Source organism: Talaromyces amestolkiae (genome assembly GCF_001896365.1).
Source record: "Talaromyces amestolkiae strain CIB chromosome Unknown scaffold6.1, whole genome shotgun sequence".
NCBI classification, from domain to species: Eukaryota; Fungi; Ascomycota; class Eurotiomycetes; order Eurotiales; family Trichocomaceae; genus Talaromyces; species Talaromyces amestolkiae.
In genome coordinates, this window is record NW_024468042.1 from 2,300 (window position 1) to 28,413 (window position 26,114).

A 26,114-nucleotide genomic window follows, 5' to 3' on the forward strand; every position below is an offset into this window, starting at 1 on the left:
ACCTACCTTGGTAATCAACATGGTCGACCATGGATCTAATATAGGGAGCTATTAGGCGGTAAACCGCCAACTTATTAATTTCCTAATCGGGCATGTCAAACGTTTGTTAGTAAAAATAAATCCGCATATAAGGCGCATTTAAAATAGATGTCAGGTAACTTTTCTATTCGCTGACGGGTTATGTTAGATTGTACGTGATACTCTAGGCTCTGATTATGTTAGTATAAAACGATATAATGGTTTAGTAACAATTAGCATTATAATCTTATATGATCCTGGTAAACTATATCATCTAGATTTTACAGTGTTTTGTAATCTTTATTCAAGTCCTCACGGGCGCTCGATCCGCAATATTTATTCAGTCATTAACTAGTGACCTAACCAACTGCTGTATAAAACCTAGAGCATGCTCTCTCTGATGTACTGCAGACCATGCCCAATCGCTACATTTATATTGTCCGCATTCCAAACTTCGCGTTCCCCTGCCCGTAGGTCCTTTTCGGCATGATCATTATTATTACTATCATCCCTCACCAACAAGCCAGCGCGCAGCAGAACTTTCTGTGGCGGCACTGTTTTGCGTCCAGCCTTCAACACGTATTTTGTCACCAGTACCGCTAAAACGCCATTTTTAAGCTTGTCGTGCTGCAGCACCGCTGTAGGACCTCCGCCCAGGACATCCACCTCGACGGGTAGCTGCGCCATGTCTGCACGCAGAAAATAGGTCACCGTATAGAGAGACTTGTCATCCCACGTTAAAATCCGAGAGCACACCCAATATGCCTGATACGGTCGGATTTCACGCCGAAATTTCGACTGGACCGATGCAAGAATGGGGGTGGCCGGGCCCACGTCTGCCATTGCGTTTCCCAGTAAGGTACTTAAAAGCGTGGCCCGGCTGATATCTGCATCAGTGAAAAATGTACTGTTGGATTTGTGGAGATTGATATCGATGTCGGCCAGGGTCGCCCGTGACTTGGTGGTGTGGTATTGGAAGAGCTTTGGTACCGCGTACGTGAAGCTGAGTAGTGACGAAGACGCGTTATCAGACTCGTCAGAGGACCCGACTAGCTCACGTTGGGTTTTGAATACTCGGGGGCGAAGGAATCGGTATAACGAGGGCAAGAGCTGGAAAGTGTACGAGAGGGGTAAACCTTTAGCATTGGTGGCAAACCAAAGGAAAGCTTCTGCTGTTAGGGCGAGCATGACTTCGTTCATTGAGACAGTTTGCACTGGAATGGCAAGATCAGGAAAATCATTGCCAATTTCTTGTGAACACGGTGTTGGATAACAGTTCAGTTCCAGATGTTTGAAGTCTTTGGTGGCAGAGTCTGGAGATGGCGAAGAACGGGGCAGGAGTAGCTAGTCCATCGGAGGGGGACTATACAGACAAAAATACTAGGTTTGGTAAATGCTTACTACATTAAGTAGTAAGCAAGCTATGTGAAGTAAGTATGACCTTATTCATGGATTAGTGGATACCTTGCTGTGTTTGGGTAAGAAATATAGGACGAGCCATGTATGGACGGAGCAGCTGAAGAAATTTTGATGATGTCTCTGTTGAAGTGATGGTCCTTGCTGAAGCTACTCAAAAATCATCACCCCTGCGTATTTCAGATTGCTGTCGAAGTCTTAAGCGGCCTAAAACTAGTAATGGCACTATAATCCATGCGTCTCGTGGAACAAAGTGCTGACATTTGATTCACGTACCAAATCACCTAATGAAGATTCTTCAACTACGGCCATTTGTTTCGAAAGGCGCCATTAGTGACGCCATGGAAGATGCTGGCTCATGCGCCATCATAATTGCCACGTTGCAACATCGCTAGCAGTAAGTCATTTTTTAGTTAGTACCCAATTTTCACTAGCTATGTCAAAATTAACTACTACTCTGTTTTACAATAATCCTAGTACGTATTTAATTAGGGTCTTCATGAAAGTGAGAACATGATTTCCATTTGCAGCTAGTTAAATTTACATAAAGCAGAAAGTGTGGGTTTCGAATATGTTTTCTCTCCTTGCTTGTAGATTTTGCGTAGTAATCCTTGAGGTCAAGGTAAATGTTTCGAAGCATTTCTAAAAGCCTGTAACCTTGCACATCCAGCCATCAACATCTTGGCGCCTCCCTCGTTGAATATCGAGCATTATATGTGCAAGGCCAGCGAGCTTCCCGTCGCTTGTAGCCTTGAAGGTATATTGTTTATTTGTAGAGAGTTGATCTATGGTGGCGATTGGAACGGCTGCGGCAGCAGTACCAACAGCAATAACTTCATCCAACTCTCCAATTGAAGAAAATGGGAGCTGAAGTTTTTATGACGTCAGTCAGAATTTTTGAAGACTCTTCACAATGAACTTAAAAACAAGGCTGAGTGAAATGACTTACAGGAGACTCGTCAACTTTCCAGCCTTCTCTCTCTGCGATAACTTTGAGACTTGTGGAGGTTGCGCTTTTAATAGCGTTTTCTGACCTGGGAATGACAAGCACATCCTGGCCATCGATGAGTTTGTGCCCAATGAAGCCACTGGTAGCAAACTCCTCAACTAGCGAATGCGTCTCACTGTCAAGATGCAATGTGATATGGAAGCCCATCTTCATGGCCTTGGCTGCGTGTCGCCAGACCTTTTCCACTCCAGAAACCTTTATTAGTGACAATGAATGAAAATAGAAGCTACTTTGGCCATACCGGTGCATAGTTTCCTCCAACCTTGAACCGGCCCATTCCCCTTGGAGCCGCACGATCGAACTCCTCGCATACGACGCCCTTAATCCCATGCACGCCGTGGTAGGCTCGAGCAGGATGGCAGTATACAGCAAAAACGGTCTCCTCGCAAGGCTTGAGTGGCAGGCCATCAGAGGCACCAAATAGCACGGGTCGGATGTAGAGGAAGCCGTTAGACTCTACTGGCGGGACATACCCAGCATTCGAGGCGACAGCCAAGCGAACACTCTCCAAGAAGAGCTCCTCAGGCACCTGTGGAAGGCAGACCGCAGCGGCAGATGCTGCCATGCGAGTAGCATGGAAGGTGGGCCGGAAGATAGCAATGCTCTCCTCATCGTCTGGTGCAGATGGGGCTTGACGGAGAGCCTTTAGACCCTCGTAGCATTGCTGACCGTAGTTGAGACCTGGAGAGATGCCCGAGACGGAAATATTGTTTCCCTTGACTAGGACAGGACTGCTCCACGATTGCGTGGACTGGCGGAATCTGACCTCAACATGGCCGTTGACGGGAATGTGGTTGGTCATGTCCAGCTTTTCCCAGTCTGCGCACAATTGAAGTCAGTAAACTTTCAGACAAGGAGACACGTTGATTCTGGAAACTCACCAAGGCCTGCTTTAGGAGCGGGTGGACCAGTGTTTTGACCATTCTCAAAGAATGGGTTCAAGCGGCGAAAGAGTAGAGAGAATAATCCTTGATCCATCTTGGCTCTATTTTGTGTTTTTTGTGTTTTTTTGAGTTCAGAATTATTTGGGCTTGTGTTTACATCCGTCTACAAAATGCCATTCTCGTCATGATATTAGAAGGAAGGGTACTAGAGATCGCCAACAATGCATAGTAAGCAATTCAACTTTACTCATGACCCAGGTTCAGCTAGAATTTGAGTGTTAATATGGATATTAATTTACGAGTCGAGGGATTAGCGGCTGTACGTGCACGGTGACAATATGACAGTAAGTAGTCAGCTAATTACGTAGTAAGTTGCAATTACTATATACTTGAAAGGGGCGAACATATTGAGATGGGATGCTGTCGGTCCATGAGCGTGATCCGCCGTCGGATAATATGTTGATCCGAAGGATCCTACTACGGCAGAACTGCATGTGCTTTATATAGATTACACCATCTTACTAAAGCCTTTTAAACCTTTATTATATATATTTTATGGTCTATAGATGGTTTTATATCTTTAGTTATATATTCTAGACTTGAGACGTTGCAGCACACACTGATAGTGTATATACCAGATGGATGAACAATAGCATGGGCAAGGAGAGAGGTTGGGTTGTATTAAGTAGACATGGCAAAAACCGAACCTGAACTGCAACCCAAAACCACACTAACCCTAAGGGTACGGTTTTGGTTTATAATATTAAGAATGTGACAGCTGTACGCAAGTCATATCAATGAGGCGATCATTATACTGCCGGGCGGTGAGAGTTTTGATGAGAGTTTCCAGGAACCTATGATTTACTCGATTGTTCCATACCGCTACCAAAATATATAACTCCAGATTCACCAAAGCATTATTAATAATAAGCTCAATAATCTAGTTATTTGGATCCTTCTCATTAAAATCAGATAAATCTCTATAGAATAGATCTAGTCAGATAGATAGAGACCAAGTCCTATAAGAGGCTAGTAGCCATAGCCCAACAATGCTGTAACACCACGTGCATCCTGGTAAACCAGCAGAAAAACAGGGAATAATCTGATAACGGGAATGAGCTTAGGGCTAATGCTGTTTTCCGTTATGCGGGAGAAGGGCCGCCAAGACTAACCCCACCACCAAAACGAACGACCAATCAGACATATTATCAGTTGATGAACCGGTCCCCTTAGAAGGCATGCCCGCACACAAGGGAGGAGGAGGAGGAGGAGGTGGCTCGTTATCTTAGAACAATCTCTCTAGTCTTGCGATCACTTGAAACGGATAGATCGTAATTTGTTTTCCATTCTTGTTACTTGAAAATGACTAGTCTAGGATTGTTGACCAAATTGGTATCTCATGAATCATGTTGCGTTGGGTGTTTGCATATCGCATAACGTCCCTAATGACGAAGGATCTCAAAACCGTCTCCAACACTGCTGGTTTGGCTGTTGTTGGATAACTTATAGAAGAGCCCATGTTTCTTCCTTTGGTTCAGTCTGTAAGAAGCGAGTTTAGCTTTCGGGTTTTCTCGGCCTCTCAGCTCGGGGCACGGACCTGTGAGAATTTTCTTCTTCGAAAGAAGTATCTAGATTCTTGTGCTTCCAGCTCGCCATCGCCCACGCTTTTCTCCCAATGATCAAGCCTGGGTGGAAGAAGGTGAGGAGGCCGCATGCTAGGATCATCATGGTCCCTTCAAGCACCATGAACGTAATCTGGTCGTTGGCTAGCGCACCACCGAACCCGTTCGAGAGCTCGGCGCATCGAAACACGGATCGCACAAAGATGAATAGGCCGGCGAGGAAGATGGCGATCATGAAGAGGGGCTGGAAGGACCGACGCGACCGTAGTAATTCGAACGTCTGGTTCATTGGTTCACTCCCAGGGGGGCTATGGATAACTCGCCACCAAAAGTCGAGGCTCAATAGACCAAACAGTGCTAGAGAAAAGACCTGCCAGGCCAAGCCTCCGACCATGATATGGACGCCAGTGTTCTGTAGTGACGAGTAGGCCGACGCAACCGAGGCGACAGCGCCGCCGGCTGCTTGCAGGACCAGTGCAATCACGTCGAAAGTGATGAAGACGTAAGTGTAGACCTGCGGGCGGAAGCGCGCTTTCTGCTGTCCATAAATGACGATCAGGCGCGACAGTGTAAGGTAGATGGCCGCAGAGAAGAAGGCCGGGCCGATGGTCAGACAGACCAAGTACCTGGTGGACAAGGCGTCAGGTTTCAATTGCATATCGCGGCCGTCATCACAGTGTGTCTACTTACATCAGGAACCACGAGAAAGAAAACATATCAGACCGCAGAAGAATGCGACCGATATACCCGATTATTTCGAGCAGCAACCCTATGGTCATGGCGACCAAGAAGCCCCATGTTTTGTGCTGGATGCCGAAAAAAAACTGCAGGGCAAGGTAAAGACCAAAGATGGCTGTGAACAGCACATTACCAGCCAGGGATGGATAATATCTGACCCAAGATAGCTGAACGCCATCGAGGACGAGCGGGCAAGTGCAGGAAGTACACAAAGAGGTATCGTTCAAGAGTGTCTGGTTGAATGTCGCGAGGGTGACATTGCTCCAGTCTGTGGTGCAGCCCGACATGGTGACTGAACGGGACAGGATTTGTGGTGGTGTTTCTGGTTTGAGTAAGATGGCTGATGTTAATTGTTCGTTGATAAATAAAAAATAAAACGAGAATGATGGCGACGCGTTGCTTATGATAATTGCTTACTATGCGGGGGGGTGAAACGCATAGTAAGCAATACCCCGGCATGAATGACGGTTAAGCCCCAGCTTTCTAACATTTAGTAAACCGCCTCGCCCGATCGCGACTAAATATAGTACACCACACTGCTGAGTCGCAACCAGATAGTAAACGGTTGGTTCTTTACTATGGCTCTTTATGAGATTATAAGATCAAAAATAGACGATCTCCCTGTAGACCACGTGGCTAAAGTCTTGGAAAGACATATGTAGTACCTACCTACCCTCCTCATTTGCGGTATTCTAGTCAGTCTACATAGCATAGCATCCATTATTAAGGAAGTGCCTCAGCATACCGTAGTGCCTAAGTCTATTTTGGGAAAATTGATGTAGGGCCTGCAGGTGCATTGGATACTCTACTTACCTCGCCATGGATTCGCAGACCACACATCCCGCGCTCATTGAGCATATCCACTCGTTTTGTCGCAAGAGGCCCGAAGTCGGGCTCTCAGCCCTGGTCAATGCCGTTTGGGCCATTGTTATTTGGCAGTACACGGGACTGGAAGACGTCCACTTTGTCACTGCCGCTATGTGGGATCGTAAACGCCATATTTGTGCGGCACATGTCGACGGCAAAGTGGGGCTATCCGATCTGATACAACGAATACAACAGGGCACCAAGGAACTGGCGTCAGACCAGCTCCCTCTAGTCCCCGCAAGGACGGAGGACGTCAATGCGCAACTCCTCCAGTCCTTAACGACACTCACTACGAACAAGAATGGCCTCAAGACGGATCCGACCCGTCCTTCCGTCGCTAGCGCACCCGTCGAGCTTGTTGCAGTCCCCTCCACTTCCGGAGGCCTAGAAGTTGTAGTACGCTTCTCGCCGTTAGCGATCGACCGAGAGCTAGCTGACCATCTGGTGGCGGCTTTCGCCCACATAACTACCGCAATCACACATGCCGACCGTGGCTGGGAAGACACGCTAGAATCTTTAGATCTAGTGAGCGACTACGATAAGGCAAAGCTCTGGGCCTGGAATAGCGCCCTGCTTCCTGAGACAGTCGAGTTATGCGTGCACACCCTCTTCCGACAGCAGGCCCAGGAGGAGCCGGAGCTGGTCGCCGTGGACGCATGGGATGGACGCTTTACATATGCAGAACTAGACGACATCTCGGATCGCATCGCAGCTTGGCTCACGCACGATGAGGGTACCCGACCAGAGTCCATCGTACCGCTGTGCTTCGAAAAGAGCTGCTGGGCGATTGCGGCTCTGATGGGGGTGATCAAGGCAGGCGGTGCCATTGTATTTATTGATCCGGCACAACCGGCCAGTCGCAGAAGAGAGATCTTGACCCAGATTCAAGGCCAATTTGTCCTGACCTCGAGGACTCAATCCGTGGCGTGGGAAAAGGAGATGGGCGTGCGGACGGCCGTCATCGACGAGCAATTCGTCGCTTCCTTGGCAGCGAACGATGCGTATGGGAATCCTCCCGAGTCAGGGGTTACCCCAGCAAACCTTCTTTACCTCATCTTCACCTCTGGGAGCACGGGCAAACCCAAAGGCTGTCTCATTCCGCACCAGGCCTTCGTATCAGGAGCACTCCAGCACGCGGAAAAATCTAACCTAACTCGTGAAAGTCGCATTCTACAGCTAGCTTCATACAGTTTCGACGTCAGCATGTTGGAGATCCTGACCGCGCTCATGTCTGGTGCGTCGGTGTGCACGCCAGACATGTCCACCATGGCAACGCAGGGTCTCTATCCGATCTTCGAACGCTTCGCCATTACCTGGGCATTCCTGACACCATCTCTGGTCAAATTGCTCCGCCCTGAGATGGTTGTGCCCACTCTCAAAMCCCKGGCCCTKGGRGGSGAGCCACTCCACAAAGTTGACATTGAGACTTGGGCACCGCATCTCCAGCTCATCAATGGTTACGGGCCCTCTGAGTGTTCCGTAGCTGCAGCCGGAGATCCACACTTGGAACCGACAAGCGACCCATCCAATATCGGCCGCTCGGTTGGCGGTCTATGTTGGATTGTCGATGCTGAAAATCACGACCGTCTCGTTCCTCTCGGCGCTGTGGGTGAGCTACTGATCTCAGGCCCCATTTTAGCCAGGGGTTACTTGAACGACGCGGAGAAAACGGCTGCATCTTTTATTGAGAATCCCTCGTGGACTAGTGAAGGCTGGACCCTCACCCCTGCCTCTTTCACAAAGAGGGGCTCAGTTGCGAAAGGGCATCACCAAACGACCATGCGTTTCTACAAAACGGGTGACTTGGCCAGATTCAATATCGACGGCACCATACAGATCCTAGGCCGCAAAGATACCCAGGTCAAACTGCGTGGATTGCGCGTCGAGCTGGGAGAAATCGAACACAACATCGCACTGCACCCTGATGTTAAACATGCCGCCGCCTTCCTACCGAAGAGCGGGTTGTGCAAGGAGAAAATCGTCACCGTTTTATGTCTCCGTGACTTCTCCAGCGAGTGGAAGCCTGAGGACGCTGATGCACCTATCGAAGTGTGGTTGGAGGATGAATGGCCTGCAATCAAACAGCAAGCCGACGCCGTTCGTAACCATCTGCGAGAATGTGTTCCAGAGTATATGGTCCCAACCGTGTGGATCGTGATCAAGTCCTGGCCGTTACTGATCTCGGCAAAGCTCGATCGGAAAAGGGTTCTGAACTGGCTCTTGGATATTGATGAGGGGCTACATAATAGTATAATGGGCTTTATCGGTAACCGGGAGGGTGGAAAAGCAACCGAATTAAACTCTGTATCCGAGACTGAGCGTAATCTTCGTGACATATTCTCCCGCGCGCTCAAGACTTCCGCCCACAATCTACCTCTAGACAAGTCCTTTATTGCGCTCGGCGGTGACAGTCTTGCTGCCATGCGCGTTGTGTCCGAGTGCAAAAGCGCCGGCTATGCCATCGACATCAAAGACCTGCTTACGAATAAAGGTATTACGGAGCTAGCTGGTCGTGTGGAACAATCCAAGCCGTCTAAAGCCTCTTTCTCAATTTCTATAGCCCAGCAATTATGCCTTGGCTGCTTTGATAGCGGGGATGAGGATGATGAGAGTAAGAGGGAAACGAATCATTGTACCCAGAGCCTTTTCCTTAGACTCAACAACACCGTTTCTGCCGTTAGGGTCAAAGCTGCTTTGGACACTGTCGTCAATCGTCACGCCATGCTTCGGGCATGCTTCTTTGAGGATGAGGACGGTACTGTCATGAAGTATAAGCAAATGATCACCTCTCACACCCGAGGCTCGTACTGTTATAAAGATCATTTCATAGATCATCCGGAAGAAATTGAGGGCATTGCGGCGACTGCTCAGCGTGCTGTGCAACTCTCAGGGCCTGTTTTCTCGGCAGACCTGATAAGGGAGAGCGGAAAACAGCTGTTACTTCTGATAGCACACAATGCCGTCGTCGACTCTACGTCCTGGTCCATCATTGTCCAAGATCTTCGGATGTGTCTGAGTCTCGCCGATGGCCCTCTTCCCAACGATGAAACGCAGAAACCGGTGTCTTTCCAGACCTGGGTCGAGATGGAGAGAGAGAGACACGTGACAGGAACTTCGGAAGATCAATTAGGCATCACCGCATCATTAAGACGTCAACTCGACTACTTGCCTATGCAGGGGAGTGCACGCGATATGGTCGAACAGACGTTGGAAGTCGACAAGACCACAGCCGCTTTGCTGTTGGACGCCAAGATACATAAGACATTGCGTACTGATGTTGCGGATTTCTTGGTGGCGAGTCTATTCCTCACATTTCGCTACAGCTTCACCAATCGAGAGACCTTGCCTATCTTGTCTCTATGGGAGGATGAGCGTGGGCCCGCATCTCGAGACCTGGGTGTTGACTTCTCCGCAACGATCGGTCAATTTGAGACAGTGCGCCCGTTGGTACTCAGCACAGGTGACATGAGCACCAAGGACGAACTCGTAAGTATGCTAAAGAGGATCAAGGATGCCCGCCGACTGGTAGTAGCGGGAAGACGCGAGACTGGTCTTTGCAGCTCTAACATCTCACTGCGCTACCGAGACCTGTCAAAAGTTCTCGATAGCTCCGATGATCTTCTCAAGAGTGAGCCGCGTCCCAACTTTCTTCCTTTGGCGGTTGAGAACATTCGACAGACAAGCTTAATCTCCATTATGGCCGAGGCGGTTGATGGGCAGATCCTGCTCTCCTTCTCACACGACAAGGATTTCAAAGAGTCAGATCAGATTGGGCCCTGGATCGCGGCTGTGCAGAAAACGCTTGCCTCACTCGTCGCCAGGATAGTTGACGCCCCTAAGGAATATACTCTTTCAGACTTCACATTATTGCCAGAGCTAACCTACAGTGGACTCGAGAAACTAATTAATGAACAGCTACCCCAGCAGGGACTCGACCCTCTCTTGATTGAGGACATGTATCCATGCTCTCCTATGCAGCAGGATCTCTTACTCAGCCAGACCCGGTCCAGTGATGGCATGTATGAGTGCTACCACCTTGCAGAATTGACGCCACGTGATTCAAAGGTCTCAGTAGACATTGATAGACTTGTTCAAGCTTGGGCGCAGGTCGTGCGACGACATTCCTCACTACGGTCGATCTTTATTGAGGGTACTGACGGCCAAGAGGCTCTGTTCAACCAAGTCGTACTTGCTCATGTCCAGCCGAGCGTATCGATTGTATATTGCGACAATGACTCGACTGATGAGATTGGGATGGTGCTTGTCAACGAAGCCCCTATGGCCATCTCCTTCCGGGGACCTCAACCACCTCATCGAATGACCATCTGCCGCATCTCGGGGGCTAGCCGTGTTGTCATCAAACTGGACATTAATCACGCCATCGTGGACGGTGTTTCTGCAGCTGTGATTCTCCGTGATATGTTGCTTTGGTACGATGGTCTGGAATTCACCGAGTCAGCGTTACCATTCCGCAATTACATCTCTCACATCCGTCAAACATCCCTGGCTTCGTCTCTTGACTTCTGGGCAGAAAATCTCAATGACGCAAAACCAACTATATTACCCAAGATGGCCGCACCAGAGAAGGCGCACGACGCAGACAGACAATTAAATGTTGTGTCCGTTCCACTGGAATGTGAGGGTGTCTCGAATGAACAGATTTTCCAATTCTGTCGAGAAGCTTCAGTCACGCCAGCAAACGTCTTCCAGACTGCGTGGGCCTTGGTTCTCCGGGAATACGCCGAGTCCCCCGACGAGGTTTGCTTTGGTTATCTCTCAGCCGGTCGCGACGCCCCATTGCCAGGTATCCAAGGTGCGGTGGGCGCTTACTTGACTATGCTTGTCAGTCATCTTCGTTTCGCTACAGATGGAAACAAGACTGGCGATGGCGTTGCTACACTCATGGACGCCGTGCGCGTCACGGCGGATGACTACGTCAAAGCCCTGCCCCACCAGCACGTTGGTCTGTCGAACATACAGCATGCACTGAAGACAGGCGGCGATACCCTGTTCAATACGATTGTTACTGTTAATCGTGAAGCTGAAAGTCCAGCTGATTCAACGCTTTTATTCAAGAAAATTGGGGATCATGAACCCGATGAATACGCGGTCGTCGTGGACATCCAGTTCACGGGGTCGAGAGCTGTGCGCGCTTTCTTACGTCACTGGACAGACCACCTGACATCTGTGCAGGTACAAAGTATCGCCAGCGCATTTGGTAGAGCCGTCCAAGCCATCATCTCTCATCCCAACACTCTCGTCAGCGAGGTAGATCTAGTGGGCGTGTCCCATATGAACCAACTGCTTTCTTTCAATGCCCACCCCTTACCAAGGGCAAACCGACTGATATTCACGCGATTCGAAGAACTCGTCCTCACGCAACCTCTGGCCCAGGCAGTCTGCGCGTGGGACGGTGAGTGGACATATGTACAGCTCGATAAGTTGTCAACACGACTCGCCCACTATCTGCGTTCGCTCGGCGTAGGATCTGAGGTCGTGGTGCCACACTGTTTTCAAAAATCAGGTTGGGCTATCGTTACGTGCCTGGCTATTCTTAAAGCTGGTGGTGCCTTTGTAGGACTGGACCCGACACATCCAAGGCAACGATTGCTGGGACTTGTCCGTGAGGTCGGAGCTAAGGTCGTGTGCCTGGCCCCGCAGAACTCCCACCTATTTGAAGAAAGGGAAAGCGGGGATCCGAAATTGAACATCGTTCAAGTGACACCAGAGTTTATCGCTGGGCTTCCATTCAAATCAGGCCGGCCATGCACCTCCATCAAGCCAAACAATGCAGCTTGCGTGGTCTTCACGTCTGGCACAACAGGGAGACCCAAGGCTGTGGTGGTGGAGCATGACTCTATGGCGACCTTGTCAGACCTCATGGGTCCGGCTGTACGCATTGGCCCTGAGGCACGTGTGTTCCAGTTTGCCAGTTATACCTTTGATACGTCAAATCAAGACATCTTCACAACGCTACAACGCGGTGGATGCGTGTGCGTGCCATCTGAAGAGGATCGTGTCAATGATCCGGCTGGGGCAATCAGGCGACTAGGCGCTAATCACGCCCACTTAACAAGCACTGTTATCAGTTTATTGCGCCCCGAGCAGGTTCCACATCTCAAATGGCTTTTCAGTGCCGGTGAACCTCTCACACGCGAAAACGTCGAGGCATGGGCTCCGGCCGTCCAACTCTTCAATAGTTACGGTCCCGCCGAAGCTTCTGTCGCCGTCACTTGCACCCCTACCCGGCTCGACGCTCATGCAAGCCCAGCCAATATCGGAAAGCCATTTGGCTGCTGGGCTTGGATTGTAGACGTGACTAACCACCACAAGCTTGTGCCTTTGGGTGCTGTAGGCGAGCTCCTGATCGAAGGACCACTACTTGCGCGACACTACTTTAACAATGAAGCCCAGACGGCCGCGGCTTTTATTGAGAACCCCACATGGGCAAAGAGCATGACACATGAGCCTCACATAAATAGGCGATTCTACCGAACTGGCGATCTGTGCCGTTTCAATACTGATGGCAGTATCACCATTATCGGCCGCCGAGACACTCAGATCAAGATTCACGGGCAACGTGTTGAACTTGACCACATCAAGTACGAGGTTCAGGGGCAGCTCGCCCAACTGGGCGAGCACAGCCTCGTCTCAGTCGATGCTTTGATGCTTCCGCAAAGCACAAGGAAAGAAAAAATACTCGTTGCTTTTGTTCAGTTCCTCAATCGTTCCTCTAATCTGCCTATGCTCTCTACTGATGGACTAGCCATTCCGATGAGTGACAACCTCTCGGGCCAGTTTGTGGATCTGCAACGTGCTCTGAAGACATCCCTCCCCAAATATATGGTTCCAGCCATGTTTGTTCCTATTACTGAGACTCCACTAACTGCTAATGGCAAGTTGGCACGGAATATCCTGCGTGAAACAGTGAATGGCTTCTCCGACGCAGATATAGCTCGCTACATGCTCCAAAAAGACAGCCCTAAAACAGCCGCTACGACACCCCACGAGCAGCTGCTGCAGGCCATCTGGAGCAAAGTCTTGTCCATCCCTATCGAAAAGGTGGGCGCTGATGATGACTTCTTTCAAATTGGAGGCGACTCTGTCGTTGCCATGCGACTTGCAGCTGCCGCAAGGACAGAAGGCCTTTCCTTGGCCGTAGCTGATATCTTTGCTTCTCCCATCCTGTCAGACATGGCCAGAGTGGCACGAATTGCCGACGAGAGCGATTTCATTGATAACGAAGAAGAGGAGGCATTCAATCTTCTCCCAATAACATCGCTGTCGCCCTTGACTCCTGAGTATATAGATACAATCCGCACTGAAGCAGCAGCACAATGTGGTGTTAACCCCGAGACTGTTGTGGACTTGTACCCATGCACCCCCTTGCAAGAAGGTCTTATAGCACTATCGATGCGGCAGACAGGAGCATACAAAGACCAACGCATTTTGCGCCTTACTGATCCGAACTATTCAGTCGCCCGATTTCGCCATGCAGTTGATGCCGTGGTGAGCGCTGAACCTATCCTGCGCACCCGGTTTGTAAGCACAGCTGCGGCGGGAATGCTCCAAGCTGTACTGAACGTCCAAGTTGAATGGGTTGAGCGCGACAATTTGACCACTTACCTCAAAGAGGATTTGGATACGCCTGTGACATATGGAAGCCCTCTAGTACAGCTGGCACTTATCGACGAGCACAGGCAGAGTAGAGAGCGCTACATAGTGTGGTCGGGCCACCATGCTTTGTGCGATGGTTTCAGTATGGACATCACATTTGAACAGATTGCCCATGCCATGGCGCATGAAGGGGCTGTGATGCCGAAACCGGTGCCTTTCAAGAACTTCATCCGCTTCCTGCAAGATCAGATACGTGACGATTCTGCAAGTAAATTCTGGCAAGAACAGTTCCCTGCTAACAAGGAGATACCACCAAAGTTCCCACCCGTGCCACTCGGGCATCAAGTTGTCCCTCATCGTGCCTGCTACTCGCAGATGCAGGTTGCTCGTCCGCGTGGGAGCAAAATATCTGTGACGAGCTATCTCCGTGCCGCATGGGGGCTTGTCATCGCGCGGCACCTTGACAGCTCAGACATCATCTTCGGAGCGACGCTGTCGGGTAGAAATGCGCCAGTTCGGAATATCTCTACGATAAACGGTCCCACAATGACCACTGTTCCGGTTCGCATGCCGGTGCCTTTTGATGATGGTGAGACAACAGTGGCACAATATCTAGAGGCCGTGGAAGAACAAGCCGTGACCATGACATCCTTTGAACACATCGGTCTGCAAAATATTCGATGCATCAACGAGTATGCCCGAGCGGCGATTGACAACATGGTGCATCGGTTTGCCGTTGAGTTGAAGCCGAGTGAGGCCATTGAGGCTTTTGATGGTATAGAAATCGTTTCCGCCGACTTGCCGAATGGGTTTTATACAGACCCCTTGGTCATTCGCAACTACGCCCATGATGACGGTTCGACCATCGACGTCGAAGCCAGGTACGACTATACCCTAATTTCGAGTGAGGAGATGCGCAGGCTACTGGATCAATACACCCATGTTGTGCAGCAGCTGATCAGTAGCCCTGAAAAGGGTCTTCGCGACATCCAGGTTATAAGTCCCAAGGATATAGACGAGATCATTAAATGGAACGGCGAATTACCTGGGACGGTTGAACAATGTGTACACAATTTGATAGCCGAGCAAACAAGAAAGCGACCCGAAGCTGAGGCTATATGCGCTTGGGACGGCAGCTATACCTTCGGAGAACTGAACTCGCTGACTGAGCGACTCGCAGCTCATCTCCAGAGCCTTGGTGTGGGTCCAGAAGTGACTGTTGCCCTCTGCTTCGACAAGTCTAAATGGAACGTGGTATCTATGCTGTCCATTTTGAAAACAGGTGCCTGCTACACGTCACTGAATCCTGCATACCCGGCCGTTCGCATGCAAAGTATTATGCAGGACGTCCAAACGCCTATAGTCCTCTGTTCTCCGCAACATGTCAACAAGTTCGATGGCATGGAGCCTTGGGTCGAGCCTATTGATGAAGACTTCTTGGAATCTCTACCTGAACCCGATGTTGCCGTCACATCTACAGTTCAGCCATCCAATGCAGCATTTATTGTTTTTACATCAGGCAGTACTGGTAAGCCTAAGGGCGCTATCATCGAGCATCGTGGCATCACGTCCATGCAGCACTACGAGGGACCCCATGTGGGCATGGGCCCTGATACTCGAACTCTACAATTCGCTTCACATGTCTTCGACGTGTCCAACTCTGAGGTTTTCACGACCCTGATGCGCGGTGGATGTGTATGTATACCTTCCGAAACAGAGCGGATGAACGATCTTGCTGGTGCGATCAACAAATATAACGTAAATTGGTCCTTCCAAGTCCCAACCACCGCGGATACACTCGACCCAAGCCAAGTCCCCGGCTTGAAGTATCTGGCCTTAGGAGGAGAAGCAATTAGTCAAGGCCTATGTAACCGATGGGCTCCTGAAGTCACACTGCTGAACTCATATGGTCCCTCCGAATGCAGTATCTGGACAAGTGTCTCTCATCTTGCTCCCGGGACTTCGTCACCCAACAACATCGGGCGCGGCCTTGGTTGCCGAACGTGGATCACGGATAAAAACAACCACAACTTCCTTGTACCTATCGGTTGCGTTGGGGAATTGTGTGTCGAGGGTCCAATTGTCACACGAGGATACAAGGCTAGTCTCAAACAAACAGCCGCTGCCTACATTCGAAACCCAGCCTTTGCATTAGAATTGGGTATCCGAGGCATGCGCATGTACAAGACGGGTGACCTAGTCAAGTATGACTCGGACGGTACTCTGCTGTATGTTGGGCGCATAGATAGCCAAGTTAAGGTTCGCGGGCAGCGTATCGAGCTGAGCGAAATCGAACAGAATATCGTGGCCAACGGTTTTGAGGCCGAAGCGGTTGTCGTTGAAAAAATATTACAGGGTGGCGAAGACGATCGCGTTGCTCTAGCAGCATTCTTTAAACTCAGCAGCATAGACGGACCTAGCTCTGTTAGCTCTGTTAGCTCTGACTCAGGTTATACATCAGCGGAAACCGGTGAGGACGAAGAGAAGACACCACAAGATGAACTGGACTCTATGCGAGATCAACTAGTCGCTCTCCGGCGAAACCTACTCGACACTATACCTGCTCACATGGTGCCATCTTTCTTCATTCCACTTCGTTCCATGCCCATTACGCAGACGGGAAAAAAGGACCGCAAAGCGCTTAGGCAACTCGGTGCTTCCTTGTCCCAGGAACAGTTACGGCGGTATGCTCTGGAAGATGATAACGATAATAACGCCGACACGTTGGGTAGAGCTTGCACCACTGATGCGGAGAGGCGGCTCCGGTCTTTATGGGCCGAAGTTCTTGGCATCGCCAAAGAGGAGTCTATCTCAGCCCAAGACAATTTCTTCCTCAAAGGAGGTGATTCAATTCAGGCAATGCGACTGGTAGCTGCAGCGCGCCGACAAGGCAAAATGCTAGCAGTTGCCGATATGTTCCGTATGCCACGACTATTCCAGATGGCCGAGCTGTGGGAGAATAGTACTGCTCTTGAAGGAGCAGCCATCCCTCCATTCTCGCTTCTGAAGCCGGATGCCATCAGTGATTTGATCTATGAAGCAGTACATCAATGCAAGGTCGAGAGAGACCAGGTCCAGGATGTTTACCTCTGTTCGCCACTACAAGAAGGCCTTATGGCAGTTTCTACTCGAAAGCCAGGTTCCTACATTTCGACAAGAATTTTCGATCTGCCGCCCACCATCGACATAGATCGTTTCCAAGCAGCATGGCAGACGGCAGCCGACAGATTCCCCATCTTAAGAACGCGCATCATCCTCGGGCGTGCCTCCGAGTCCCTTCAGGTCGTGATCAAGGAGAAATTGGTCTGGGAGACTATTGATGGACAGATCGAGACTTTCATTGCGCAACGAGGTCTCACGACCATCGAATATGGCGGTCGTCTTTGTGCCTTTGCCATTGATGTGCAGGCTCGCAAGTTCGTTTTGGTACTTCACCATGCCCTGTATGACGGCTGGAGCGCCACCGTACTCCTTAAAGCTGTGGAGAAAATATACCAAGGAGAAACATGCCCAACAGGACCATCTTTCAACGCCTTCATTCAACATCTCTCCCGAGTTGATAAGGTCGACTCGGAAGACTTTTGGCGCACCCAACTCAGCGGTGCTCCTGCGCATTTTCCCAGGTTACCGAACAAGACTTACGAGCCGAAGAATAGCGCCAATGTCTCTCATACCATCGCTATAGCGCAGCAACCAAGTGGTATCCTCAAGTCCACAATTCTCAGAGCCGCTTGGGCCATAGTGAGTGCTCGATATGCCGAATCAAATGATATCAGCTTTGGTGCAGCCCAATCAGGGCGTGACTGTGCAGTCCCGGGTATCGAGCAAATCATTGGGCCTATTGTCACTACAGTCCCTGTGCGTGTGCGTATCGATGACAAAGAGCCCGTCATTGGCTTCCTTGAACGTATTCAGGACCAATCCGTCGCCATGATTGACTACCAACACGCCGGTGTGCAAACCCTTCGACAACAGTTGGGCAAAGAAGTTCAACCAGCACTAGAGTTTACGAGTCTGTTCGAGTTTGGTGAGGATTCAAATGATCAAGGTGACTTCATCGCCGAGGTGCAAAGGCCTGAACTTCTGGACGGATTCTGGTCGTATTCTATTGTTCTAGAGTGTCATCTTGCTGCGGACGGTGTGACTGTCAACATTTTGGCGAGACATGACCCTGTTGTTATTCCCACCTACCAGATGGATTGGGTCTGTAAACAATTTGGTCACATTGTTGATCAGCTCTGCAGCCTGACTTCCTCATCGACTCAGATGGTGAGCGATCTTGAGCTTTTCGGTCCTCATGATGGCGCCGCAATTGACGCCTGGAACGCAAGATGGCCTCACGGTGATACGGATGAAAAGACGGTCCATGAGGCGATCGCTGAGCAAGGCCGTCTCAATCCCGACAACTTGGCCCTTTCAGGCTGGGATGGAGACATGACATACGCTGAGCTAGAGCACTACGCCACAAAACTTGCCAGGAGACTGGTTCGAAGCGGCGTCAGACCGGAAGTCATGGTGCCACTATGCTTCGACAAGTCCAAGTGGGCCATTGTAGCCTCTTTGGCCGTGATTAAAGCTGGAGGAGTCATAGTACATCTCGGTCCAACACACCCGGCTAATCGCAGGCAGGAAATACTGCAGGCTGCTGAGGCTGAATTAGTATTAGTCTCACCTCAGCACGTTTCCCTCTTTCAAGGTGCCGCAGTCTGGGTCATGCCGATAGACCAGGAGAGCCTGGATCGAATGGCCGAATTCAACTACGAGCTACCCAATGTCGAACCCTCAAACGCCGTCTATGTCTGCTTTACATCGGGTAGTACAGGCAAACCCAAGGGAATTGTAGTTGAGCACCGGAATATGCGCATGAGTGCTCAGGCACATGGAGCGCAATTCAAGATCAATCCTGGAACCAGGCTTTTCAATTTCTCTGCTTACACGTTTGATATCAGTCTTGGAGATATTTTTATTTCTCTACAGCGCGGGGCTACAATCTGCACACCATCCGAGTGGGAGCGCTTGAACGAATTGGCTGGCGCTATCACCAAGTACAATGCGAACCTCATGTCAGTAACTCCATCAGTAGCTAAGCTGCTCAGTCCCGAAATGGTTCCAACACTGCGCACGCTTGTTCTTGGCGGCGAAGCACCCACCCAAGACAACATCAAAGTATGGTCTGATAAGTTGGATTTAATCCTGATTTGGGGACCAGCCGAGACAACCATCTACGCCTCTGCTACGCCGCCGACAACACAAAAGACAAGTGCACAGGAACTCGGCAACCCTATGGGATCCGTAATGTGGCTATGTGATCCAAACGACCACAATAAGCTGGTGCCTTTAGGCTGCGTGGGTGAAATTGTTGTTGAAGGTCCACTTGTCTCGCGCGGCTATCTCAAGAACGAGGAAAAAACGGCCGCTGCATATATTCAAGACCCGGCATGGGTTGGAGAAAAAGATGACAACAGTAATAGGAAGCCCCGGAATATGTATAAAACCGGTGATCTGGGGCGCTACAATGCCGACGGGTACATGTTATTCTCAGGTCGGAAAGATAACCAAGTTAAGCTTCATGGACAACGAATGGAACTTGATGAGGTGGAACACACTATGTTAACCCACGAGACAGTAAAGCAGGCCGTGGCACGCATCCCTCGAAATGGTCCACTCAAGGATAAGTTGATTGCCATGCTAAGCCTCAATTTTGCCGATATCTCGCACAACAATTCACCCGTTGCCAACCAAATTGTTGTACTGGATAATTCCAATGCTGGTGGTACCAAGATTAGCAAGGAAATTGTTGCAGTACGACGGATGCTTGAGGAGAATTTGCCTGGCTACATGGTGCCCAGTATCTGGATCTGTGTTGAAGCCGTCCCACTAAACAACAATTCCAAGATTGACCGAAAACTCATCGATTCATGGCTTCAAGAAGTGGACCAAGATACTTACGACAAATTACTTCGCAACGAAGCTGAGGGCAAAGGAGATGCAGAAGAAATTCATCATCCAGCGACCGCTGTGGAGCAAATATTAAGCGACCTCGTTAGTCAAATTCTCGGATTAGACTCGGCTTCGCTCAATCTCAACCGTTCATTCCTTAGCCTTGGTGGTGATTCCGTCTCTGCTATGCAGTTGCGCAGCAAAGCCCGCGCGAAGGGGGTAGATGCTTCATTGTCGAACATAATCACAAACAAGAGTCTAGTTGAGCTCGCTTCCAAGTCGGCATATACTAAACCAAAACCCAAGGAAGTTTTAGGCGGACCTTTCGCTCTGTCCCCAATCCAAAAAATGTATGTCGATTTGGTTTCCTCTTCTGCGGACGCAGATATTGGTCACTTCGACCAAAGCATACTCCTACAGATAAACAGTCCAGTTTCAGCTGGGGCATTGCAAAAAGCCCTCACGCAAATTGTGCAACGGCACTCGATGCTCCGTGCTAGATATTCTCGAGACGAGAATGGAGAATGGTCTCAGTACATCGCTGAGGATAAAGATACGACTAAGTCATTTCAATTCAGTATCGAAGAGGTGGAGGACGGATATCAAGTATCGAGGATACTGAGTAGCTTCGGTGGTGTTTTTGACATCCACGAAGGACCTGTCTTCTCTGCTCATGTTTTCAATCTCCTTTCAGAACGAACACAATTACTTTTTGTCCGAGCCCATCACCTAGTGGTCGATGTGGTCTCGTGGCATATCCTCCTCGGTGACCTGGAGCTCTTGATTGCTACTGGTAGCTTTGCGACGGCCCCTCCACTGCCTTTCCAGAGTTGGCTGAGCATGCAAAAGGAGATGGCCGAGTCTACTAAGCCAGCTGACTTACTACCATTCGACGCCATCAACATGCCTGCAGCTAACTTTGAATACTGGGGAATGGCGGGAGACAACAAATCCAACACATACAGTGATGCCATTCTGACAGAATTTTACCTCGACGAGCCCATGACGGCCCAATTAATGGGCACTGGTAAGGTTTCACTAAGTGCGGCGCCCGTCGATGTTATTTTGGCTGCTCTCATTCACTCATTTTCACTCGTCTTCTCTGACCGTGCAGCTCCTGCCATCTTTTCCGAAGGACATGGTCGTGAGTCTTGGAACGGCAAAGTAGACCCGTCAAGTACAGTAGGATGGTTTACGACAATGAGCCCTCTGCATGTACCCGATACCCGATCATCTGATATTCTCATGACAGTGCAGTCTGTTCAAGATCTGCGACGCCTCCTACCATCTAACGGCATGGAATATTTCAGCTCCCGGTACCTCTCTGCCAAGGGACGCGAAGCCTTTGGTTCACATTCCAAGATGGAGATAATGTTCAATTACCTTGGCAGATCCTCTGAAGTTGGAAGGGAAAATGCCCTGCTTTCACCCGCAACTTTGCCAGATGGCGCGACATTCGATAAGTTGGTACAGGACGAAAAGCTGCCACGTTGGTCTCTATTTGATATCGTGGCCCTCATTGCTGGTGGTAAGGCTCATATCACCATAGCCTATAACAAACATATGCAGCACCAAGATAGGATTATCCAGTGGGTCAAAATGGCGAAGTCCACATTGATCCATGCCATTGAAGTTTTAAGAGATATAGAAAGTCATCCGACCAGCCCTAGGCTGTCATCCCCAACGGTTGAGAAGCAAGTCCTGTTTGAAGACGAGGTTGAAGGAATTTATCCTTGCGCACCGGTGCAACAACACATGCTTTCCGCGCGTGAAAAGCACCCCGACCGCCAATTGTACGAAATGGAATTTACTTACAAAGCCATCACCCTTAACGGCGCTACAATTGATATAAACAAATTACGCGAAGCATGGCAGCAGGTTGTGCGTCATCATGCCGCTCTCCGGACAATCTTTAGGTCTACTACTTCTGGCTCATACGAACAAATTGTGCTTCGAGACTGGTATGTCAATGTACCGGTAATTGAATGCATCAACGAAGAAGAAATGATAGCTCGCATGAATAGCCATATATCAGTCAACTACAGCCTCTCGAGCAAGAAACCACACGTTCAACTCACTTTGTTTGTTACTTCAAAAAACAACAAACAAATTGTTTCCTTCAAGACCGAAACAGACCACACTCTTACTGACGGTGTCTCCGTCGCTCTAATCCTCCGCGATCTTGCGCTTGCGTATGAAGGAAAACTTCCAACAGACCCAGCGCCCTCGTTCAGTAGCTACGCATTATGGCTACGTGATATGAGCCAAGAAGAGACGTTCGCAAAGGACGTTGCCTACTGGAAAGACTTTGACAAAAGTGCGGGAGCATCGTGTATTCCACATACTTCGCCATCCTTTGCATTATCGCAACCTCGCATCCACAAAGTGAAGATCATCGATCTTGAGCAGGCCACCATAAGCCGACTGCCAGAGTTCTGCACCACGCATGGCGTCACTATGGCTGCCTTCTTCCAGACCGCATGGGGTTTAGTACTTCAAGACCTCACGGGTTCAGACAAAACGCTATTTGCGTTTATGACAGCCAACCGTGATGCAACAGTGGCAGGCGCCGAAGAGATCGTAGGKCCGCTCATCAACATGCTTCTTTGCCGAATCGATCTCTCCAGACTGCGCAAAAATGGCATTGGAGAGGTACTGAGACGAGCACGAGATGATTTCCTAGACTCACTCGATCACCAATACGGTCTTGCTAAGATGGAAGATATGTGGCAGAACCCATCATGGAATTCTCTCATGAGTTTGCAGTACATGGACTCTAGAGTTAGTCAGATAGAGTCAGATGCAGCCAGTATCTCATTTGACTTGTTGTCTGCGAGAGATCCTACTGCATGGGACGTTTCGATAGGGGTACAGATAAGCCATAATCGGGAAGAAGGCATTACTACTGTCCATGCCGGGCTTGGCTATTGGAGTGACGTTCTCACTGATTCACGAGCAGGAGATGTGAACGCACTATTCAAAGCTTCCGTTCAGAAGTTACTGGATGGAAATTTATAGTCATTCATCACTTTTCTTTTTGTTCATTGACCTTGTACGTGTATTAACGCATATTTGCTTCTGGCTTATACGCCATCTTTCATATGTCAAACGGTTTCTGGAGTTTATATAGAAAGGAGGGTATTTTGTCTTATATATTCATGTTTACATTGTTGTAATTCCTGTTGAATACCTCACTCGTTTGATTTGCAAATATTTTCATAGCCTCAAGAATCCAGTTCATCTAAGATCTTTTCAAAGACGTTTGTCATCCATTTAATCCAGTACATTTCTTGGTAATTTCATCATTTGAAGGATGTGGTCAGCCTGAAAAGTTTCTTTGCCTTCTTCTACAATACGAAATAACGCACTTTATTGCTTATATCGTTAAATATGTCCGAATTGATGACCACTTTGAAGTCAAAACGTATATTATTACTAATTGGAAAGCCCTATCCGTCCGAGAGTGGTAGACCAGGACAAAGTGAAAAAAGCTCGAGGCAAGCGAGATAGCCTGAAAGCTCAACTTGTCTGCCAAACTAGGTCATTATACTCACTTTCTAGAGATAATGTAAGGATTCTGGTAGCCAAATCGTCCAACATAGGATTATTTGATAGCTTTGCACCCAACACCCAGGATTCTTATGTTTGGTCTTTTGATAGAAACAGTTCCTGTTCTTACTCTACGCGTATCTCTACACCACTTAATTTCTTTCCGGCATTTGCTTTTCCTCCTAGCCTATGCATGATTCAAATCAAGGGTTCAAGTGAGCAAGTGAAATTGCCTCGAGGTCAAATATATCCACAGAACAGAACGGAATTTATTACACACCATTCATTTATAAGCAGATGTCATGGTGTTCATCTCAAAGTGACATAGTACATTTTAGGTTCACAAGATCATGACAAGATTCGTTTAGGTCCGCAATTTCTTCCCCAGTGCTCAGGTAGCCCCCGATATCCCACCATGTCAGACAGCGTTTGGCCCCGTATATACTCTTCTCAGAGAATTGCTTACTATTTTATTACTAGTTGAAGATTCTATAGTAATCGCAAGCTTAGACGGCTGGGCTCGCAACACCTTTAAATCGCTGAATCCGACGATCATTATGCACGTTTCATGCAACCAGAGCTCTCCCACAGTATGAGCATGTCTAGAACTTCAAAAAGGTCTAACGACAAAGTTCTAAGTTCGAAACACAGAGCATCACATTAACTTTATATTTCCAATTTGCTGCTTGGTTACTGAGAACGATGGCAGCCCATATCACGGTGCTGGTTGCCGGGAGTTGCTTGCTACTCTTAGTATGGATCATCATTCTCCATCTTCCCCGACTCGGTCTACTAACACATTCAACCTACTAATCAGATCCTGTGGAGATCGGCATACCTTTGTTTCTTCCACCCTTTGGCCAAATATCCTGGTCCTTTCCTTGCCAAATTCACCAATCTATATGGAGCGTACCACGCCTGGAAGGGGGATGCCCATCTTGACATGTGGAGGGCCCACGAGAAATATGGTGAGTAAACGCCTCATATAGTGATAGAATCATCTAGTAACAAGAGTGACCAGGTGACTTTGTTCGGCATATGCCGGACACCCTGTTCATTAGGAACTCGGAGGCTTTGCATGCTATATACTCCACCAAACCATCCGTTATGAAAAGTGCACACTACCGTGTCTTAGAGGCCAATGTAGCAAGCACATTTAGCTTACGCGGAGGCCATGAACACGCATGGCGGAGGCGGCTTGTGTCAACAGCTCTCTCTGAAAAAGCCCGACGAGGAATGGACAGCCGTATCGCTGTACATGTTCGTAAGTTCTGTGACATCGTATTTCCCAAGGAAGCGAAGACACTGGGAAAACCTATGGACATGTCCGAGTGGTGCAGCTACCTGACCTTTGATCTGATGGCCGATCTTGTCTTCAGCGCCAGCTATAACCTCTTGGGTAATGAAAGATTCCGCCACATGCCACATGTCATCGACAAGTCCAATGTGCGGATGTCAGTGCTCGTTTATCTCCCTTTTATCGCTTGGTATAAGTATATTGATGCCTTCATTTTCAAAGAGGCCGCTATAGCGCGATACCGCTTCATGAGATTTGTCATACGCGCGGTGAAGGAGCGTGCAGATCGTGCCATTGGCAAGTGGTCACAGCAGTCATTAGATCCGTGTCCGCCACGCAACGATATCTACAGCGCGCTTGCCATAGCCAAGGATCCAGATACTGGAAAAGGCTTCTCTACACAGGAAATGATTAGCGAGAGCATCACACTGGTAGTTGCCGGTTCAGACACAACTTCGACAGCCATATCATCAACGTTTTTCTACTTGGCCGACAACAAGCACGCGTACGATAAGGTGACTCAAGAAGTACGGGAAGCATTTAAGATCAAGCCTTTCGGAGAGGAAGGAGTGGCCTCAGGCCCAGAATTATCAGAATGTGCCTACCTGCGAGCTTGTGTCGATGAGGCGCTGCGTATGAGCCCGCCCAACGGAGCTGCCTTGACGAGAGAGGTTACGGCCGGTGGCCTTAACATCGGGGATCATCACATACCAGCGGGGACTGTTGTCTCTGTACCAGTATATGCCATCCATCACGATCCACGGTACTTCGCAGAGCCATTCTCTTATCGTCCTGAGCGCTGGGTTGAGGATGATGGTACCGGCAGCATCAAGCGCGCAAGATCGGTCTTCAACCCCTTCTCGATGGGCATCCGGGGCTGCCTCGGCCGAAGTCTAGCATATCACGAAATCCTGACCACCGTTGCCACCGTGCTATACTTTGGCGACTTTCAATTTGCCGAGGGAGACTTAGGCAAAGTTGGTCGAGGTTCACCACAGGCAGAGTATGGACGACACAGAGAGAATGAGTACCAGCTACGCGACCATCTATCCGGACAGAAGAATGGACCATGGCTACGATTCACCAGACGTGATATTGTAGACTAAGCTATTTATATGGTGATTTATGTTGTAAATATTGTTGCCTATGGAAATATG

General features: G+C 49.2%; 4 protein-coding genes across 4 annotated transcripts; 1 reads left to right on the plus strand and 3 right to left on the minus strand.

Moving 5' to 3' along the window:
* Positions 1–399: 399 nt before the first annotated feature.
* Positions 400–1,206, minus strand: BHQ10_003619 (uncharacterized protein; the record flags this gene model as incomplete). The annotated part of the gene is made up of 1 exon (XM_040875895.1): positions 400–1,206. One exon carries the CDS (start codon positions 1,204–1,206, stop codon positions 400–402), a length of 807 nt encoding a protein of 268 aa, XP_040732123.1.
* Positions 1,207–2,076: 870 nt separating this feature from the next.
* BHQ10_003620 (uncharacterized protein) lies at positions 2,077–3,421 on the minus strand (the record flags this gene model as incomplete). Its single annotated transcript, XM_040875897.1, has 4 exons — positions 2,077–2,301; positions 2,384–2,638; positions 2,685–3,262; positions 3,325–3,421. The coding sequence occupies 4 exons, from the start codon at positions 3,419–3,421 to the stop codon at positions 2,077–2,079; spliced, it is 1,155 nt and encodes a 384-aa protein (XP_040732124.1).
* A 1,348-nt stretch (positions 3,422–4,769) lies between these two features.
* Positions 4,770–5,974, minus strand: BHQ10_003621 (uncharacterized protein; the record flags this gene model as incomplete). Its single annotated transcript, XM_040875898.1, has 3 exons — positions 4,770–4,866; positions 4,925–5,575; positions 5,640–5,974. The coding sequence occupies 3 exons, from the start codon at positions 5,972–5,974 to the stop codon at positions 4,770–4,772; spliced, it is 1,083 nt and encodes a 360-aa protein (XP_040732125.1).
* A 532-nt stretch (positions 5,975–6,506) lies between these two features.
* Positions 6,507–26,063, plus strand: BHQ10_003622 (uncharacterized protein; the record flags this gene model as incomplete). Its single annotated transcript, XM_040875899.1, has 4 exons — positions 6,507–9,045; positions 9,115–22,892; positions 24,478–24,628; positions 24,682–26,063. 4 exons carry the CDS (start codon positions 6,507–6,509, stop codon positions 26,061–26,063), a joined length of 17,850 nt encoding a protein of 5,949 aa, XP_040732126.1.
* Between the last annotated feature and the right edge of the window lie 51 nt (positions 26,064–26,114).